The sequence below is a fragment of the Labeo rohita genome, chromosome 24 (assembly GCF_022985175.1).
Source record: "Labeo rohita strain BAU-BD-2019 chromosome 24, IGBB_LRoh.1.0, whole genome shotgun sequence".
Classification (NCBI taxonomy): Eukaryota; Metazoa; Chordata; class Actinopteri; order Cypriniformes; family Cyprinidae; genus Labeo; species Labeo rohita.
This window is the reverse complement of record NC_066892.1, coordinates 21,186,679-21,209,610: the sequence shown is the minus strand read 5'-3', so window position 1 is coordinate 21,209,610 and position 22,932 is coordinate 21,186,679. Positions and strand designations below refer to the sequence as shown.

Below are 22,932 nucleotides of genomic sequence, written 5' to 3'. Positions count from 1 at the left end.
GTCGCAGCTGAAAAAAGGATGTTTTAACCACAGAATTTATCTGTCTATCAAACCTCAGATGTTCATCAAACACCACACCCAAATTTTTTACATATTGTTTAACACAAGAGGATAACCCACCAAGGTTTGGATTTGGAACAGTTAAAGAATCTGAGGGTTTAAAAACAATAATTTCAGTTTTGTCCTCATTAAAATTCAGAAAGTTCAGTGATAACCAAGCCTTTACATCTGTTAAACAGGCAAGGACAGTATCCAATCCATCCGAATTTATAGGCAGATAGACTTGTGTATCATCAGCGTAGGAGTGGAAAGACAGTCCATATTTTCTAAAAATGGAACCAGGAGGAAGCATATATAAAGAAAAAAGGATAGGAGCCAAAATGGATCCTTGAGGAACCCCACAGGTTAACACAGCATTTCTAGATGAGAACTCTCTTATCTTCACTGAGAAGGTTCTATTATTAAGATAGGATTTAAACCACTCCAGTGCACTACCTGTAATACCTACACAGTATTCCAATCGATCAATAAGGACAGCGTGATCAATAGTATCAAATGCGGCAGTAAGATCTAAAAGCACAAGAACAGCGTAGTTGCCTGAATCACACGTTTAAAGTATATCATTAAAAACCTTCAACAAAGCAGTCTCAGTTGAGTGATATTTTCTGAAACCAGACTGAAAAACTTCAAAGATCATGTTGTCAGCTAAAAAAATTTGCAATTGTTCAAAAACTATTTTCTCCATAATTTTTGGAAGAAACGACAAGTTAGAAATGGGCCTATAATTTGCTAAAATAGTGGGATCCATGCCCTGTTTTTTAAGCAGAGGACGAACTGTTGCATGTTTTAGCAGATCAGGTATAGTTCCAGTTTCTAAACAACGATTTATCAGACACAGAAGGTGTGGACCCACCACATCCAAAACTTGTTTAAGAAAATATGGGGGAACCACATCTATTGAAGAGCCTGTTGGTTTAAGATGTTCCACTAAATCTATAAGATACTTTTCAGTAATAGGAGTAAAATTACTTAAAACAGCAGTACAACTAATGGGAAACGTAGGGTCAGACAAAACAGGATTTATCCCCATTCGTAAAGCATTTATCTTGTTTACAAAAAACTTGGGAAAATCATCACATGATAGTGAAGACACTTCTGTAAAAGAGCTAGGTGTTACCGGGAATGAGAGGCGAGAGGCGAGCGGATCCATACGCGAGCTTTTATTAAAGGGGCGAGACAAAGACATGGTCGTACAGGCAGGGTCAAGAAGGAGCAGACAGGAATATCACAGGCAATCGTAGAGAATAATCCAATAACGAAAGATAGTCCAAAAAGGCAGGCGGCTAGACAGTCAAAAACGAGATAACCAGGCGGGAGAAACAAAACACTGGGAACTAGGAACTAGGAACAAGAAACTAGGAAACGCTAACAATGGGAATACAACAATACAACAATCCGTGACTTGCACTGGGAAAGTCCGGGGCTTTATAGGAAGCCTGATTGGTCACAGGGGCTGACGCAATCAGTGCGGTGGAGGATGGGAGATGCAGTCCGAAGTGCAAAGTAACAGTCAGAGTGCAATGGAAAGGTGAGAGTGACATCTGGTGGTGAGCGGTCCGCAGAGCACCGACCAGATTCGTGACACTAGGAGAGGGCCTAATAACAGCATTAAGAATATTAAAAAGTATTTTTGGTTTGTGACAGTTCTTATTTATAATTTCAGTGAAATACCTTGATTTTGCTGTTTTTACAGCTTTCTGATGGAATAATGAGTCTCTGAACATTTGCAAAGAAACCTGGAGTTTATCTTTTTTCCATTTTCGCTCAAATCTTCTACAGATTTGCCTAAGACAGTGAGTAGAATCATCTAACCATGGTTCAGATCTCGATTTATAATAAAGTGTTTTTAGAGGTGCTACTAAATCTAAAACATGTGCACAGGTGGAATTAAACCGGAGAAGGACCTCTTCAGCACTTAAATCACAGTTCAAAACATCCATTTGTAAAGACACTTCACTAAAAGATGAGGAAAAAGCTTCCCTGGTACTTGGAGTAATAAGCCGAGACCGGCGAGCAGAACAGATCGGCTTAGATACATTAGACATCGATAACAACGTAAACATCACAGACTTATGATCAGAGAAACCATTCTCACACACCTCTAGATCACAAAGAGAAAAGCCATAAGTTAACACTAAATCTAGTGTATGACCATGCTGATGAGTAGGTACATTAACCTGAAAAGTTAGATCAAAAGCATTTAAGAGGTTAAAAAATTCCTTTGCAAGAGAATCAGCAGCACAACAGACATGAACATTAAAATCTCCTAAAATTAGGAGTTGCTCATATTTCGGTGTAACATCACCCAAAAAGTCTGCAAAGTCCATTAAAAAGTCCTTATTATATTTTGGGGGTCGGTAGATCAGGGCAACCAAAAGAGGCTCACACAGTTTCACTACAAACAGCTGCAATTCAAAACTATTATAATTTTTTGACACAACGGGACGACAGGAAAAAATGTCTTGATATATGAAGGCCAAACCTCCACCTCACCCCGTTAAGCGTGGAGAATTAAAAAACAAGCAGTTTGAGGGAAGCAGTTCAGAAAAGGAACTGAGATCCCCAGTAGTAAGCCAAGTCTCAGTCAGAAAGAGAAAGTCCAATTTACTAGCAGAGAAAAAATCATTAATGATAAAAGTTTTATTGCCTACTGATCTGGCGTTGATCAAAGCCATCCTAAGCCGAAGCAGGTGTTCAGAGGAATCTGCAGATTGTTTGGCCCGAGGTAGCGAGCGAAGATGGTCCGTACACACTCCTCCACGACAAAGCCAAGGTGAGCGAACTATAGGGAGAGGCGCCGCGTGATGGGAAACACAGGAATAATCCATCCGTACACTGGTTCCAGCGAGCGCCAACGGATAAAGCGATTCCCGTCCAAGCCTTCCGCATGGATCCCCAGTTGAAACTGAGACTCCTGATGGAGTCGCTGGACGAGCTTTAGCTTAACCGCTAGGCCACCCCGTCTTCCGCGTCGTCTCCTGCGCCTTCTCGCCGGTAGGGAGCACGGCCAACAGCGTAGATAGTCAGGTATCGACTTCAACAGGGGAGGAGGGGCATACTGCAAATTGATCACCGCTTGATTCAGTAGCTTATTTGAGATTTCTTCCAGATTTAAAAGAGACCGTCGATCATAGGTTAAGACTGATGAAGCACGTTGCATTAAACATAACATAAAACAGATTAAAACGGACAAACGCAGCATTGCACTGAGAGACAGACGGCAAGCCACCCACAGCGGCGCCATCTTGACTCTTGATCTCTATATAGCCTGATTTGACAGCAGAGGTCTTGTCACAGTGCCGAAACTTTGATGGAGTTAAGAAGAAACTGATGGAGGCTGGTGTCAGATATGGACTGCTGTTCCCCACCCGTCTGATTGTCACTCATGCATCGAAAAGAGAATCTTCAATTCAGTGGAGGACACCGAAGCATTGGCCAATACAATTATTGCCGCATCTTGACTTCTTATGCATATACACTTGATCTGGACATTATTCACAGTTGCTCTAAGCATACGGAGCCTGTGAGTGAGTACGGTCTTTTCATGTGCCGCTATACTGGCCGATGACCGCTAAGAAAACCTAGACTTTTGACTTTATATTGAAAGTATCCTTTTGCGGGATTATGGTTGGGCCATTTTGCTGTACCAATGTTCCATAGCTATTGTTGACTTCGTGCCAATGTTCTAAATTAATAGATTTGGTAATTATATGTGCCGAGGGAGATGAGGAGCCATTTATTTATTTATTTATTTATTTTTTCCCCCAGGACAGTTAAGTTTGTTTCAGCTAAAACATGTCCGTATTGCTCCTTAGGAAGCCTTGTAGCTCCACAGTTCATATGGGGTTTGTTTTTTGCACTCCGCTTCGTTTGGGGAAGCAGACGAGAGGGAGGGGGAGGGCACTGAGGTTTTTTTCTTTTCATGAGGATGTGTTAAGTGTTACATGTTTTGTCCTGTTTATTGTAATACCTTCAGTTCCAGACAGTTATCATAACAATACTGAAGCTCACCTATACTGGTACATAATATGCAACCTTTAAACTGTAATGTTACCTTAGCCAGTTGGAATGTACGAGGCAAGGTTAAAAGGTTCAAAATCTTTTCTTTTATTGAAGTCAGTCTCTGCTGATATCATATTTTTGCAAGAGACACATATTAAGCATGAACAGAGGCTTCTAAGGTGTAACTGAGTTTCACAAGTCCCAGCAGGCACTGGACGTATATATAACGTCAGGTTGATGTTGGACATGGTGTCGGACAGACGTTGCATTTTGGTTGAGAATGAAAATTGTGTTGACGTCAGTATTTGACGTCAATTTGACGCTGACTTAATGTTGGATTTTGGTTACACAACCTAAAAACAACAAAATATCAACGTCAGCTGACATTGGAATTGGACATCAATTTAACGTTGACATTAAACGTTGAATTTACATTGAATTTTGGTCAGCCGATGTCGCAACCGAAATTTAACCAAATATCAGCGTCTTATGACGTTGTGTGCCTGCTGGGGTATTCCAATCTACGTTTTCGTGCAGGGCTAGAGGTGTGGCCATTTTGTTTCGCAGAACTATACCTTTTAAGCATATATCTTAAGCATATATCTTCCATTTGTGACCCAAATTGTCTCTGGTTTTATTTTTTTCTGTACATATTACGCTATTGAATATTTATGGACCAAATTATGACGACCCATCCTTTTTCCATAAAGTTTTTAACCTCCTCCCCAATTTGTCAAACACACATCTAATAATTGGCGGTGACTGGTGACTTTATCCTGGTTTTAGATCCCACTTTGGACAGGACTCCTGCCCGTTCTGCGGGTCACCTACCCAACTCCACTACCACCCTGATGAATTAATCATATGATTTGGTTGATATTTGGAGGTTAAAGCATCCGACTGATAGGAACTATACGTTTTTCTCTCAAATTCGTAGCTCGTACTCCAGAGTAGATTTTTCCTGGTCGATTTTAAGGTTGCCTCATGTGTAACTGCAATTAAACATCATAACAGAATAATCCCAGACCATTCTGCAGTGACCTTTTTTAAATTAAGCCTAATTATAGCTGGTGATTCAGTCCTACTCCTTGATTCTCATTTTTCTCAACGTGTAATAGAATGGTTAGATGACTATCTTATGTTTATTGATACAGGCAAAGTATCCGATTCAACGCTGTGGGAGTCACTAAAGGCAGTATGAAGGGGATACATAGGGCTGCACGATAAATCGCGACAATATTGCAATCAATATTAAGAAAAGCTGCGATATTCATGTGCGCATCTTGTCAGTGGAGCACGGTTCTGTGATCGGTAGTAAATCACCATCCGAAGGCCAGAGGGCGCTCTCGCGCGGAAACTCCAAATATGCCCCGAAGAAGAATCCAGGAAATAACGATAGCTGCAGCTGAATAAACAGAAGATTTAACTGCTTTCATTGATTTAACGTGACTAATAAACACACAACTACGACAATATGTGGTTTATTTGACTTCTTATTATAATTGTCATTATAATACAGTGCTATTCGACACTGCTTTTATTACTGCATAGAATGCTATAAAATATTTTAAGCCACATCATCTCACAGAAGGATTTATTTCAATCACTCGACTGAAGTTATGAAGTGAGTTTTAAGTAAAAACATGTTACTAAATTTGGTATTTACACGTGCTTTCAGATTTAGCAGCATTTACGCCGTAGTTCACCGAGAAGGTACGCAAGAAACTTTATCGCCAGGGGCGGATCTACCGGGGTGGCACGGGGTGGCAACTGCCACACTAAGAAAAAGCTCTGCCACCCCACCTGCCACCCCAGAATTATCACAGAATAAAATATAAATATAAGCAGTGTTTCATATGCTACTTTTCAGCAGCATCAACGACATTTTAAGGCAAAATAATGGCACGTCTTTCAATAAACTGTTGACGATGGTTGCACGCCCAGTGTATTTGGCTTTATTAGTAAATGATTCTTATGAACCGGTGTTCTGACAATTTTTGCTACCCTGTCAGATTTTGCTACCTCCCATTAAAACAGATGGTAGCATAATTCGACAGCGAAAAATGCTACCTATCAGATTTTGCTTCCAGCATGATATTAATATTGTGTGAGGCTTTATTAACGTGTACACCTACCCCAACCCTAAACATAACATTACAGTATGAAAAACACAGTGCTGGTAGCACAATCTGACAGGTAGCATTATTTGTTAAAACACCGGTGTTTTAACACCGGTTTGAGTCAAAAACACAAAGCGCGGCCCAGTTCATTAACGAATTGTTTTTACATTTGTTTGTATATCAGATAATAATTACTGCTTCTCGGCTAACTCGTCCTTTGAAAAATCTAATCCCGGCGGGATATGTCTGAGATTCATTGCGTAATTGTTTGGTGATCCGATTCTCCGACCGCTCGCTCCACTTTCATCATAGATATAGGCCTTTATGCCAAATCTGGCGGATCAAGAACATGAAATCCATAAGGAGATGGCGATTACGGAAACTGATAGCAGAGGTAAGAATCTAGTCGTATTGCAGTTTTCTCGATTGTTAACAAGATAACTGATTTTAGTAGGCACATTTTCCCGAACCATTCATTAAGTTCTCAAAACAAAGACGCATTTCTCAAAAAGTTTAACAATGTTAAACTATGTTAAACATTAGACACCAATCAGAATCTCTGCATCCTAACAACTAAGAGAGGAGAGAGCTGAACGAATCGACACGGGAATTTATACTTACACATACAGTACATTTACAATATACAGTACCAGTACATCAGATTATGGAAATTTCACTACTCTATATGTACAGTAAACTGTAGCACATATACAGCTTCAAACGTGTGACTGTCAAATTTTGATTTGTAACCGTTTTTTTTTTTTTTTTTTTTTTTTTTTTTTTACAGTAGACCTATGTGTACTGCATTTTTGCAGAACTGAGAAATGACCACCTAGAGATATAGTATTGTGTCAGGAGACCATGAAACCACTATAGTACTGTATTCTGTAATGAAATTTGGCCAAATGTGCAGAGGATACTAAGTTATTATTATTTATTTATTTATTTATTTATTTATTTTTTATTTATTTTTGGTTCCTGGACTGTATTGTGGTATTGTGGCATACCAAGTTCATACACAATTCTTTGGTATTTGAACTTTTCTAGTACTTTTTGTCTACTGCAAGATTACTTTACAGTGGTAAAATGAAAATCATTTTTTCCCAAAAGTTAATTGCTGATTTATACATCTGTATTTGTTTTTTTGTTATAGTGTTATTGATCTCATGAGTGTGGCAGGAAAGTCGTCTATGTATTTGAATTGTGTGTAAGCATTTAAGAACACCTCAGATAACTAGAAAAGTTTGAAAGACAAATTTATGCTGGCTTGTTTTAAAGTCTTGATTAAAAATATAAATAGTTTGGTCCGATGTTCTAGATGTTTGCTAGGATATTCTGGGTGGTTGCAAGGCTCTTGCTATGCAGTTATTGGGGTGTTGCTAGAGTAGATGGTAGAAAGTGTGTTGTGGGTGATTACAGACATTGCCACTTCTGTTAATGACAGAAAATGAAAAATTGTTTTCAAAACGGATCCAGTTTCAGTGCTTTGATATTATTGTATTTCTTTCTAATGTTAGTAAATTCAAACGGTTTTGTTGCTCTTAAACTTGCACTAAAATGTGATACCATCTAAGTATGTAATTTTAAAGAACTGCATGTCTTCTTTAGTGATACAAGCTCAGAAACATCTATAACCTGTTGAGGTTTTTTATGTTGTGTACTGACTTGGTGTCATGATGGATATTGAAATGTTATTTATTTTTAATTCTAAACAGTATAGATGATTACCTGATGGTAATGCAATATTTGTGAAAACAGCTGTGTATTTCAGACTATAAATCCCTAAAACTAGGGGGCTTGCTTTGGTGTTGCAACCCCTCATAGATCCCACAGCACCCCTTTGCCACCCTAAAAATTATTTTCTAGATCCGCCCCCGTTTATCGCAGCATGATTTGATAATAGCGATGTATAATATCGATGATATCGTCTGTGTGGTTTGGTGCAGCTTGTCGGTTGGTGAACTACGACTCTGTATATTGACGCTGCTCTGAAACCGGCTTTAATGACAAAATGCGCAAGGATAACACATACTATATATCGTGCAGCCCTAATACATAATTTCATGTGAAAAAAAAAAAAAAAAACAAAAGAAAAAACGCCTTTCAGTAATCGAAGCCTATCTTAATCAGCTTGAACATTTACATGCAGACTCCGTGGATCCTGAAGTGCTCAAAGAGATTGCAGTGTTAAAACTGTAATATAATTTGATTCTTTCTGACCAAGTTAGTAATATGCTTTCAAAGATAAAACAAAAGCGATTTGAGCTTGGAGACAAACCAGATAGGCTGCTCACGCGTCAGCTGAGAAGTATTCAAGCTAATAGAGCTATTCACCAAATTAGAAAAGACGATGGAATGCTAACGACAAATCCCAGTGACATCAATAAACGTTTCAAAGAATTTTATGAGGCTTTGTATGACTTCCACCGCCCCTACAGCCCTTTCCCACTTTCTTCATTCACTACATCTCCCCAAATTAGATGAAGCAGATCGAGACACCCTTAATTCAGAGATAACGTTAGATGATATATTCGAAGCCATCACATCTTTCCTTAGTGGTAAGGCTGCCGAACCTGATGGCTTCAGAATTGAATTTTATAAGAAATATTCTCAGAAACTTGCTCCTCTAATGCTGAGATTATTTAATCATTCTATTGTCAATCAAGAATTTCCACAGGCAATGTACAATGCAAATATTTCTCTAATCCTTAAAAAAGGGGAAGATAAAACACATCTGGCATCATATCGTCTCATAGCCCTTCTGAATTTAAATTTTTACAAAGATTCTTGCGAACAGATTAAATAAATGTAAAACAAAAATTATACATCCTGATCAAACGGGCTTCATCACAGGGCGCTTTTCCTTCTTTAATGTGAGACACTTAATGAATATTTACAAATATTTTCCTATCCTAACAAACTATACATTAATGAAAAGCTTATTTATCCAGCTTTCATATGATGTATAAATCTCAATTTTGAAAAAAATGACCCTTGTGACTGGTTTTGTGATCCAGGGTCACATATATAAATTAAATTATTTAGCTATGTTAGAGAGTTTAAAACTTAATATAGAAAGCTGGAGGACCTTTCCACTGTCTATGGTAGGGCGCGTAAATGCAATCAAGATGGTGACATTGCTCAGATGTCTGTATCTTTTCTATATCTTTTCTTGGATTCGATCATATTACCATTTGTGTGGGGCTTTAAAGCACACCATATTTCTAAACTGCATGTATGTAAACCAAGATCGCAAGGTGGATTAGGTCTGCCAAACTCAGCATTATTATTGGGCTACGAACTGCAGAGCCTTATCATATTGGAAAAAATTTCATCCTGTGGGGTCTGCAGGTGGCATTCCATCTTGGCTCATCATCGAACAGAGTGTTACAAACTACTCTCTTTCTTCTCTGCTTTTTGCGGGGCCTATACCACCTATAAAAGTGGCTAACACAAACTTTATTCTTAGCAGCTCTCTCAAAATATGGTGTCAGGTCCGGAAAGCATATAAGTTGGCACCTACCACATTGTCCACCCCTATCGCTTATAACCATGCCTTTAAGCCATCATTCATTGACTCCACATTTTCAATCTGGTCCAGTAAAGGAATGGTCACTATAAGAGACTTCTACATGGATGGTAAATTTGTTACATTCCCTCAGCTGAAACAGAAATTTGATCTTTCACCATCACATTTTTTTAGATATCTACAGCTGAGAAATTATGTTTGTACATCTATTTCCCACTTTAAACTATTAGCAGATGAAAATGATATATATAAATTACTCTCTGCCTCCCCTAATGCCTCTCATTTGATTTCCCATTTTATAGATGCTTTTGCTAGTCAGTTCGACATATCTACCTTGTATTTGAAAGATTCCTGGGAAAAGGATTTAGGCATTAAGATAACCAATGAGGACCGGAAAAAGTCTATCAAGGTCATAAATACATGTTCTATTAATGCAAGACACCAACTAATTCAATGTAAAGTAGTAGATCGGCTTCACTACTCTAGGCTTAAGCTTAACTAATTCTACTCCTCCATCTCCCCTGTAACAAATGTGAATCTGCCGAGGGCTCATTGGGACATCTCTTCTGGTCATGCTCGAAACTTTATAAGTTTTGGAGCGAAATTTTCAGATTCTACTCTAAAGCTTATTCTTGTGACCTCTCCCCTGATCCAGCAATTGCTGTTTTTGGTTGGTCTGACTCTCTTCGTGGGTTAAGCTATCAAAATCCCCGTTGATCCTGTGAACGGATATTACATCCAACAACGCAACAAGTTCTTCCCATGACTAAAACTTCCTTGGCGCATCACAAAAAATGGCCTCACAACATGCCGATTTATTTATTTATTTTTTTCCCCCATCAACCACCGTGGCGCTAAAGCCGTGACGTCACGCCTCTATCCCCTATACGGTTACAGTCACACACAGAACGGTTATTTACGGGTGTGACAACCGTATTCTATAACCAAAATCACACCCATAAATTCTCAGGACTCACAATCGCATTCTTGGAACACTTGCACTGTGTAAACGAAACAGGATTGGATAACTAGTTGTCTATCACGTCATACAGTGCGAGGGAGCCGCTCTGCCGCACAAACGCGCATCTACTGTGCACTGTCTGTTTTAATTTGTGGTTCTGGTAACTTACAGTGCGGAGAAATGAACTGTTTCTCATCTGAAAGTTTTATGTTCAGTCTCCACTGGAGCCGCTCCCTCCCGTCATTTTTGTGTTCTCCACTCTCCACTCAAATTTAAAAGCTGCTGTCATTAATGATGATTTGATGGATGAACTTATGGCTCGATTGGACTCTTGTCATGTCAGAAAGTGGTAATACTTTCAGTTTTATGGACGTCGCCATCTTTGATATTGCTTTAGTCTCTGTTGCTATGGTTACTCATAAGGAATACGGGCTTGACTCCTGTTGCATATTCATACAGACAGTATTCGAAAAGCTGCTGTGTGAACGGGACTTTTCGAGACTCACGCCTGTAAGTAAATGTGGTTGTCAATGCCAAAAACTGACAGTGTGTACAAGGCCTTACTTCCCGTCATGCCATGACAAATCTGTAAATGATTTGTATTCAGAAAACAAACAAGAATGAAAAAATATAATTAGCCTTGAAAAATAGAAACATACTAGCCTATAAAAATATAATAAGTGTAATATAAAGTGCAATATAAAAATAATAAGTGTGATTACAAACAACATTTATTTAAACCCCAACTAGGGCTGCACGATAAATCGCATGCGATTGTGTATCACATGCGTTCAGCTGGAGCGGCAATTAATACACAGAGCCGTAAATCACTGACAAGCTACGCAAAATCGCGCACATAATCGCAGATGAATCGCATTTGATTATGAGCGCGATTTTGCATAGCTTGTCAGTGATTTACGGCTCTGTGTATTAATTGCCGCTCCAGCTGAACGCATGTGATAGAGATTTACTACTAATCAAAGAACCGACTTCATTGACTAAGCGCGCCTCACAATCACATGCGATTTATCGTGCAGCCCTAACCCCAACCCTACAAATTTATTTGAATCGAAGCTGAAACTGCATAAACGTTGGGCTTGTGCATCTCTTATTTAGCCGAAAGTTTCCTCTTACCAAAAAGTATACTTCAAGTTTATGTCGTTAAGTATACTTAAGTAAAGTTCAAGTATATTATTAACTGTTTCTCCGCCATTAACGAGATATCTCGTCAATTAAGAGACAACGATTTTTTATGGCTAGGTGTATTACGGTGGAGAAAACCCTGGCGCATTCCCCGAATGAGTTACGGGACTTCCGGATCTTCCAGGTGAGAATACAAGACGATCAGCATAAACGGAAGGATCCGAGAACATGTAGATCATATCACATATAAAAATAAAGAGGTATACATATAAACAGGCACTGGAGGTGTTGATAGACTCGGACTCGGATCACTCATGTTTTAATCCAGGGGGTCACCAGACCTGGTCCAGGAGGGCCAGTGTCTCTGCAGAGTTTAGCTCCAACCCTAATCAAACACACCTAAACCAGCTAATCAAGGTCTTACTAGGTATACTTGAAACTTCAAGGCAGGTGTGTTGAGGAAATTTGGAGGTAAGCTCTGCATGACAACCGGCCCTCCAGGAACAAGTTTGGTGACCCCTGTTTTAACCATTTTGAATCTGATCAGGACAAATTAGTCAGTGATAGAGATGCCTTTACAGACACTGAAACTTACAGTTATGTCATGCACATATGTATGTATGTGTGTGCGTGATCTATATATGCATTTATATATATATATATATATATATATATATATATATATATATATATATATGTATATGTATATATATATATATATATATGCGTGTGTGTGTGTGTGTGTGTCCTGTTTGTTGAATGCATTTTAAATTATTCATACAATTATGTACAGGTGAAAGAAAATTACATCTGAATGTATTTTGCTTTGAAAATGCACTACTTTGATTAAAAATGCATTTTTCTCTGTTTTTTTTTGTCCCATTATTACCTCTTCATGGGTCTTCCCCTGGCACTTTGAGAACAGCACACAGGAAAGAGTCTTGTCTAGGCTCTGCCCTGGTTTGGGTTGTGTCGAGCCATTCGTTAGTGTGGTTGTTTGATGAGAAAAGAAGAAATGTTGTTGCAGAAAAACTACAACTGCTGCAGCAGAGCGAATGACTATTATTCTGTGTGAAACTCAGAAAGAACTGATGACTGCACGGTTTGATCTTCAGCTGACCAATCAGCAGGAAGGGGTGTTTCATTCCTGCCCACATGTAGAAATTGAATATTCAAGCTGTTTATTCACTTGTCCACCCCGGAACGAAAAACTAGAAATCAAGCTGAATTCTTGTTTTTCATTTTTCTGGTGGAAAAAAGAAAGAAAAAGGAGCCATATTCTCATGTTTCTTCTTTCAATATTAAATAAAAAAAAAAGGTTAGGACTGCCTACCTGTACAGACACAGAAATACAGAAATAAATAAATGTAGAAATGCATAAATAAATGTAAAAATAAATAAATAAATGTAGAAATACATAAATAAATGTTGAAATAAATGTAGTATAACACAAATGGTGCAAAAATATCACAATTAAAAATGACACGTTTGACAGAATTATTAATTCATTTATTTATGCATATCTGCATTTATTTATTTATTTCAGCATTTATTTCTACATTCATTTATTGATTTATTTATTTATGTATTTCTACATTTATTTATTTATTTATTTATTTTACTTAAGTCATTTCTAGTCCTCCATACTCTGATACTTTTTTGGGGGGGTTTCTAGGCTTTGTATTTCAGGTTACGTTTTTATTAGGGCCCAAGCACCATGGTGCGAGGACCCTGTTAGAATTGCTCTGTTTATTATTATTAGGGCCCAAGCCACTAGGGGCGCACTAGAGAACACTAGAGAACTACTTTACAGTTCTCATCAGGCCGAACAACTTTTGTGCTGACAGTCAGCGTTCTGTTCAACAGGAAGTCAGCTATTCAAGGTTTTGTGAAAACTGCATGCTGTGGAATTTGCAATACTCTTCCTAGGTTTTTCATCCGATCCTTTTGAAGCCTTCTTTTTAACATGTAGAATTATTGAAAGTGATACTCCAATCAGGATTTATGCAGACATTAATTCTTGGCCTGAATTTCATTTTTTAAAATGGGGATTATTTCCCTCTTAAGTGACTCTTGCAGGGTTTAAGAGGTTGAGAGCAGGGGGGTGGGGGATATTTTTTTTTAGACATTTTTAAAAAATATATAATTATCTCACCTAAATTAAATGTTTGATCATACAGTGCATTTTTTATTTTACAGTGGGCCAGCTGTGCACAATAGCTTACACACAGCACAAGCCTGATTTCGTAAGATGTATATAAGGCGGCCTTAAGCCCAAAGTATACTTGTGCATAGTATAAGACGGTTTGTGCACTATCCTTGTGACACAATATTGTATGTTATATATAAAATATAGCCATGGTGCCACCATCTGGCAGCAGGAAATTTGGCACATATAAATGACACATTCCTTCTATATTTACCACTTTAAATGCATATTGCACACCATTCGCAGCTTTCCTAAAGCCACCGGGTGGTGGTGAGTTCGGGTGCGAGGGCCCTTTCAACGCTGCTTTCAGCTTAAATTAATCTTGATTTCTTGCAGCTTGTGTGGTTTTCTGGCTGAGCCGGAATGAACTGCTGCGCTAATGAAGTCTCATGTACATGCAGCTGTGCATAGAAACCAATGTCCATGGTCAGGATTTTCGTGAAATAACACATTAGCGGCACAACATCCCCACAACACTTAAAATATATGACACATGTCACATGGGACCATTATGTCATACTTTTGTGTCTTATAAAAGCTGGTCGCTATTCACTGCCATTATATGAACAAGCGCGAGTGAGACATTTCTTTACATTCCTTATTTTGCGGTCTGAAAAAGAAGGGAAGGGAAGGGCCTTGCTCAAGTGTCTCACCTTTAAAGTGGTATTAAAGGTGGAGGAGAGCACTGATCATTCACTCCCCCACAACAATCCCTGCCGGACCCGCAACCTTCGGGTTACAGGTCTGACTCTCTAACCATTAGACCACGACTGCCCATGAAGAAGGGCATATGGCCTTAGAACAACTCAAGGGCGGGTAAATGATGACTTAATTTTAATTTTTAAGGGAACTATCCCCTGCAAAGTGAGAACTATTACATTGGTGTTACAGTACATTTGTGGATTTAATCAGAGCCTTAAGACATTACCAGTTTCCCAGTAAATGATTACAAGTAAATGATTTATTGCAAAGAGAATTGTAAAGATCAAGTGAATCAGAAACGACTGGCAGAGCACGTCTTTAATTAATGTCACATCTTTGAACAGAATGCTGTTAAATGAGAAGTCCACTTCCAGAACAAAAATTTACATGTAATGTACTCACCCCTTTGTCATCCAAGATGTTCATGTCTTTTTTTCTTCAGCCGTAAAGGAATTATGTTTTTTGAGTTAAACATTTCAGGATTTTTCTCCATATAATGGACTGCTATGGTGCCCCGATTTTGAACTTTCAAAATGTAGTTTAAATGCGGCTTTAAACGATCCCAAATGCAGTTGTAAATGATCCCAGCCAAGGAAGTAGGGTCTTATCTAGCGAAACGATCATTTAGGTCATATTTACTCCCTCAACTTAAAAAATTATTTCAGCATCATCCTACATTGCTGCAGAAGTACTGACCCAGTCTTTGCAACATGAACATACAAAGAAGATCAAACACCCTCAACAAAAAAGGTAAAACTGATATAGTTGAGGGAGACATGGGATAAAAAACATGAGATGGGAGTTTTTCGACATACCCTAACTGTCATGAACCGGAAAAAACAAGTAAGACAAGATGAGCATTTGACACGAAAAAGTATATAAGTTGTATTATTTTTATGAAAATAACTGATCGTTACGCTAGATAAGACCTTTCTTCCTTGGCTGGACTCATTTACAACCGCATTTGGGATCGTTTGAAGCTGCATTTAAACTGCATTTTGGAAGTTCAAAATCGGGCCACCATATCTGTCCATTATATGAAGAAAAATCCTGAAATGTTTCACTTAAAAAACATAATTTCTTTATGGCTGAAGAAAGAAAGACATGAACATCTTGGATAACAAGGGGTGAGTACATTATCTGTCAATTTTTGTTCTGGAAGTTGACTTTTCCTTTAATAAGCCTATTAAAACTCTACTTTCCCATATAATTGTGTGGAAGTGATGGGTAATTAATATATCAATGTGTTTCTGTCCTTCTGTTTCCTCAGTCCTTCCCATAAAAGTATTCATACTTTTTTGTATGTGAGACAAAAATCTTGGTCTTCTGAAAGCTTTATTTTCTCATTGCAGGCTCGTGTATTGGCTGTACTGGACTGGGAACTGTCCACTACCGGACAGCCAATAGCAGACTTAGCCTACTTTCTCATGCCACACTATTGGCCCAGTCACTACAAAGTCATCAGCACAATGGGTGGAGTCACAGGAGTGAAAGGTGGAGCATCTGTTTTTTTTTTTCTTGTTTGTTTTTTTTCTATCTTTAAAATGTACTTATACTTCTGTAGAGTTAAGAATATGGTGTCGTTTTTGCCAGTATTGATCTTATCTTAATTTGTCATTTCCTCTATATGTCCTTCCTGTAATTATCTCTCTATATTACTCTATATTCTCTATTGCTTTTGAACAGGGATTCCCTCTCCAGATGACCTGATCTCCATTTACTGCCATTGTCGAGGCATCCCAAACTCTCTTCCCCAGCAAAACTTCTATATTGCCATGGCTATTTTCAAAATGGCTGCAATTGCACAGGTATTGAGGTTTAAAGGTTAATCCAGGCTATGCCAAGCTATTGTTGTTAAAACTGTTAAACTGTGCCAATTAGATAAAGACATTCACTGATATGAAGGAGGTCAATTCACCTGCAATTCACTCCCAAAACAGGTTTACATGTATGCAAGATCAAAAAGCACTTCAGTTTTCTCCAAAAATAGATTTAATTTTACCCCATTTCTAAATGATTCATAAACGACTCGTGCGAAGCAGTTTGAAGAATCAGTCTCTCTAAACCCTTCCTTTCCGTGAGCCCTCACTGCTGTGATTGGTCAGATGGCGCAGTCCTTTATGATTGGTCTACCGCGTACAGCGTGTCGGAGAACGAAACGCCCATTGCCATAACTGACTGACGGTCCTGGATACTTGTCAATACATAGAAAAGATGGCATCGATTTTACCATAACAATTCCAGCCAGAGTCTGATGATGAAACGGCTGAAGTGGCTGATCGACAAGTTAGCATGGGCTACCGTGGAAAGTGCTCGCAATTTGCTTTTATAACCGAACCGGGCACACCTCTATGTTGTAAACTTCAGCAATGTATAATGCATTAAGTGGCTTTCACACCGAATGCGGAAAGCGCTGCGCTGGTCACTGGGTTCAGTTCAGCCCTTCAGAGCACAGCGGCAAAAGTTTATTTGAACAACTCATTTGAACTTTGCTCCGTGTGCGCTTTAGTCGAGGCAGAAACAAGCCGTCCTTACAGGGCGGAAGAAATTAAAACGAATGGGTTTCATAGCACAGCGCTTTCCGCATTCGGTGTGAAAGCCGCTTCGTACGCCATCCTTTATCATTACTCCAACGAATGAGACAGACAGACAGTCAAGCTGGATCAATCACACATTTATAGACTACAGTGGGTCCACAGCTGAACTACAGAACTACAGAAGCGTGATTTAGCCGGTTAGCATGACATGTGCAGGGTTGTTACACAACATAACGTACACAACTACGTATTTTGAACGATCGCTAGAAAATACAATCTTTGTAGATTCATCATCTTTTCGAAGTGAATATTAAACAGTTTTACTCACAGTGTATGATACAGCGTCTTCCGTATAATGTACGTGTAAATTTCCATGTGACGTAAACCACATGGAACTTTATGGGCGGGCAAGTTGTTCGCGATGTAGAACGTGTGCGGACATTATGCAAATCTGTTACTTCGTGACGTGTGGCCGTAACAGAAAAGATTTGAAATCCTGACGACTCGTTTAGGCAAATGTGAGTCGACTCTTTTTTTTTTGATAGACAATAACTTTATGTATTGTGTACTGTCAGCTTCACAACTTTGCAGATAGTTTATGTTCACATACAGCTACATGACACACTGCATGAAAGATCATATTTGAAAACGCATAATAGGGGCACTTTAAATAATTAATGTTAAATATCATTGTGTGTTACAGTATTTATTATTTGAAACTAAGCATGGATATATATATTTATATATATATATATATATATATATATATATATTCAGAAGTTTGGGGTCAGGAAGATTTTTTTTTTTTTACATATTTGCCATCTCAGGAATAAATTACATTTTAAGATATGTTCAAATAATATACAGTTACTTTAAATGGTAATTTTATTAAAAGGTTTCTTTCAGAAACACTAAATAAATCTTACCAACCCCAAACCTTCGAACGATTGGCTAATGTATGCAGGAAATTGATTGGTTGGGAGTGGGGCAACAGTACAAATATATTCAGCTGCATAATTGCCTAGTCAGAATCAAAGCGGATTTTAATAAACATTCAGTGAAGGTTGATAATTTTATTCCCAGATGCCAGTTGTGTAGTTCAAGATAGCAAATGATTGGTAAACCTTGTGTTAATTTTGTCTTTTGAAACTCACAGCTATACACACAGGGAAAGTGACGGAGCTCTTTGTCAGGAATGCACACAGGGTCTAAACTTACTCAGCACTAATTAGGGCCCAAGCCCATAGGGGCTAGGCGTCTACAGCGTCTTTGACAGCGTCTAAGCAAAAAGCTGTGAAAAAGCTGTTGAACACACCGGACAGACTACAGCCGACTGCAAACTAGCATGTGCGTTCTGCACCTGCGTGAAAAGATTTCGCTGTCTATATCAGCAGCTTTTAACAGCATATATTCATCATTCATATGTAGAAACCGAAACAAAGATATACAAGATAAATGCAGATATATGAAATGTAAACAAAGCATGTTGGTTTGACTGTGGTGAGGCGATGAATTTATTGCGAGAAATGAGAAACAGGAAGTGTCTAATAACTTCCACATACATTGTCTGATTTTTGATCAAACTTCAGTGGGTTGTTTATTGTACGAGGCCGATTACATAGATGTGACTATTATGACTGAATGTTATAACTGAAACTTCAATTATTCAATTTAAGCAGCTTATATTGTTAGGGTCAGACTTAGGGTTAGGGTTAGGGTTAGGGTTATGATAATATTCATAAATTGGAAGGCTTGGGTAAGATCACATAATATTAGAGCAGTCTTCTGTTTGTGCTGCCTTCATTTACTTACTCGTTTTCATCACTTTCGCTTTAATTCTCCGGCACTGACTTGTTCACGAAACTAGGCTGCCAGATAGCGCAAAGGGACTGTTTGTAAACTTACTGGATCTATGATATTTTGGTTTGTAAACAGAGATCAAATAACAAAAAAGAAAATAAATAAATAAATAAATAAAAAAAAAAAAAAAAAAAAAAAAAAAAAAAAACCAATAACATTATAACATAATATTTCAACATCCTTAAAAATCGTTAGAAAATGTACAGTGAGGGTTAATTTCAAAACGTGCGATAGTCATAGGCTAAAAAAAAAAAGGAAATATATTTACACAAAGGCTCTAACGGCATGTTATGGTTAGCCTATTAAACAGTCATTATGAAAACTGTAAAAATTATACAATTGCTTTATGTTGTAATATTATTGTAGTATTAAAGAGCTTTCATTTGAATCTACAGGCTAATAAAAGTTTTTGAACAAAAAATCCTGACCAAGGTTGAATGTTCATTAAAATCTATTTGCGTCGCAATTTACTCTGACTCACAAAAAGAAATACAAATAAATAAATACATACATAAAAGTTGTGAGAAATCAAGATTAATATGCTTAAAATATCTAGAAAAATGCCTAGAAATCCTACAAAAAGTAGGATATTAACTTGGAATGGTTAAATTTAAGGAGGTGTGCATTGTGCCATATATATATATATATATATATATATATATATTAGGGATGGGCAATATCTTATTGTTTGCAATATACCGTTAGGGATGGGCAATGTCTTATTGTTTGCAATATACCGTTATATACCAATATATAAAGTTTTCCCCACGATAAGAATTACTCTTCCCGCGATAATAACGTTAAAGTCTAGTTGTTGACATATTTCTGTGTGTGACAGTACAGAGTGACATGCTAAAGGCGAACGTAAAACTAGTATATCGCTAAATGAGGAGCTCAATCTGAAACTGATTTGGTCAAAACTGTGCAGTGAAAACGCACAAAAACTGGTCAGCTCTCTCTCAGTCTTCAAGTTAGGGCACTCCCCTCCGCTGAAATCCTTTCAGAGGACTCTCGGCCAGATGGCTGCCACAGAGTGCATGGCGCGCAGGCTCTCTGCGCGTCAAAGTGACGCACGAATGCTTGGATGCACTGACCCCTTGGCGCGATATGACTCTGTATCGCCAGGGTGTTCCTATTGGCCAAGTGATCAGGAGGAAAACTGTCACGACGGATGCATCAAGCACGGGCTGGGGAGCCGTATGCGACGGCAGGCCAGCCTTCGGGACGTGGACAGAAACGGAGAAGTTTTGGCACATAAACTGTCTGGAGCTCCGTGCTGTACACCTAGCGCTCGAGTGCTTTCTCCCGGACATCCTCCACCGTCACGTTCTCATCAGGACGGACAGTACGACAGTGGTGGCGTTTATAAATCACCAAGGCGGTGTGAGCTCGCGGCCACTGATGCGGCTAGCGAAAGACCTCCTTTTGTGGGCCTCCTTTCCATCCGAGCAGTACATGTCCCCGGACGCTTGAACCACAGCGCAGACTTACTGTCGAGGGGCGGGGTGATTCATGGAGAGTGGAGATTGAAAGTGTATGTGGCCGCGATAGCAGCTTTTCATGCGCTCGTCGACAATCGCACAATAGGCAAAAATGACCTGGTCATACGATTCTTGAAGGGAGCAAGAAGACTGAACCCTCCGCGCCCCTCCACTCTGCCCACTTGGGATTTGGCGCTTGTGCTTGACGCTCTCACGGGCCCCCCGTTCGAGCCCATACAATCAGTGAGCTTGCGGGCGCTCTCTCTCAAGACAGCGCTCCTGCTCGCGCTAGCCTCTGTTAAGCGAGTTGGTGACCTGCAGGCGTTATCAATCGACGACTCGTGTATTGAGTTTGGGCCAGGTGATTGTAAACTCACTTTAAAGCCCAGGAAGGGCTATGTGCCTAAAGTGCTTTCAACTCCATTTAAAGCGCAGGTCATAACACTATCCGCTTTCCGCCCCGAAACATCGGCCGAGCCGGGGACGCCTGATACACTCTTATGCCCTGTACGCGCGGTGCGCACTTACATCGAGCGCTCCAGAGAGTTCAGACTCTTGGACCAACTATTTGTTTGCTTTGGAGGGCGAACAAAAGGCCTGCCTGTGTCCAAACAAAGACTGTCACACTGGATCGTTGACGCAGTTGCTTTGGCTTATAGCTCTAAGGGCGTTGAATGTCCTATAGGAGTTTGCGCTCACTCAACCCGTGGACTCGCGTCCTCATGGGCCTGGGCAAATGGCATATCCATCCAGGATATTTGCACGGCGGTAGGTTGGTCATCACCCAGCACTTTCGCGAGGTTTTATAACCTAGATGTGTCGTCGCTTGCCTCTCATGTGTTGTCAGTGAGAACAGCGCAAGCTGCGCACCCATTCACTTAGCAGTGATGAAATCCGAGCCGCTTACTTGAGTGGTTTCGACTAGGTCGTATACACCCCTGTTGTCGTGACACCAATACAGTGCTGCCCCTTATCAGCTATCAATCATTATATATAGTTCATCGTGTTTTCGCGACATGATCACTTTAATACTTACTTATTGGGCACCGGTACGGCCGTTGCATTTAACACAGAATTCTTGTAATTTACAAACTTAAACAATATATATGTGAAAGCGCCCGAGCCGCCGCCTGTCACAATTTTTTCTCCGGAGTTACTCCACCCCTCACGTAGTGCGGCATTTTCTACTTGCCACGCCCCCTGGCTTGCATGGTTTCGACTAGGTCCTGTAGACCGAGCTGTGTTTATCAGGAATACTAACGTCGTTGCAGCCTCATACGGTTCTGTCGGTGAAGCTTAACATACGTAGTTGAGCCGGGATCCGTCACTGTGACACGGCGGGATTTTATGTGTTCCCCATAGCAATGTAGAAGTGACCGAATTGAAGGGGAACGCTCCGGTTACTCACGTAACCTCGGTTCCCTGAAATCAGGGAACGAGACATTGCTCTTATTGCCGTGTCACTCAGTTCAGGATCTTTAAACGTAAATTGCTTCAGTCAAGATTCATTCAAGCACTGCCTTATATAGAGTGGGCCCCCCTCATATTTCGCGCGCTTGAAGGCCATTGGCCAGTTTCACTGGCGTGATTCAATAAGGCTTCAGTAGTATTTGGAGAAAGGATATTTCCCATAGCAATGTCTCGTTCCCTCATTTCAGGGAACCGAGGTTACGTGAGTAACCGGAGCGTTTTGTGTGTGTTTGAGCCTGTTTACAAACCTAGATATCATTTATTGACATGCTTTTTCTCCAAATTAACTTCATAACATAGTCAAGTGTTTGAAATAACCTTTTGTGATCAGATGTGGCTTCATATCACAGAATGAGGCAGAAATCATACTATTTTATAGTATTATGAAGGCTATATCGATTAGCATTGTATATACTTTATCCTTATAAAAATACCCAAGATTGCTTGAAGAACACAGACAAACCACATATTGTAGCAATCATATGTTTAGTATGTTTCCTAAGTTAAAATTCCTCTATCTGCGTTTTATTCAGCTACAGTTATAAATGGATTAGGGATTCCTGAAGCGTCGTCAGTACTATTACTTCTACTATGAAGCATATGTGGAGTTTCTACGCAAGGGCGCCCTCCGGCTTCCGAATGAGAAAGAGCTTTATTGTCAAGTGTGTTTCACATACAAGGAATTCGTCTTAATGTTAGGAGCTTCCAGTACAGAAAGTACAAAGCATTTTATTCACATTCCAGTGGATTAAACAGTCATTACATTACGTGTGTACTCAGTAATGCCCACAACACCCTATTTTGGGTAAAAATAGGAAAGATAATACTTTTCTCTAAAGAAACAGGATTTCCCTGAAT

General features: G+C 39.3%; 1 protein-coding gene across 1 annotated transcript in view; it reads left to right on the top strand.

Moving 5' to 3' along the window:
* acad11 (acyl-CoA dehydrogenase family, member 11) overlaps window positions 1-22,932 on the top strand; it is an 89,979-nt gene that overhangs the window by 20,204 nt on the left and 46,843 nt on the right. The window contains exons 6-7 of the mRNA XM_051098068.1: window positions 16,079-16,220; window positions 16,413-16,534. Of these exons, the coding sequence (XP_050954025.1) occupies window positions 16,079-16,220; window positions 16,413-16,534 (264 nt within the window). The remainder of the gene's footprint in view (window positions 1-16,078; window positions 16,221-16,412; window positions 16,535-22,932) is intronic.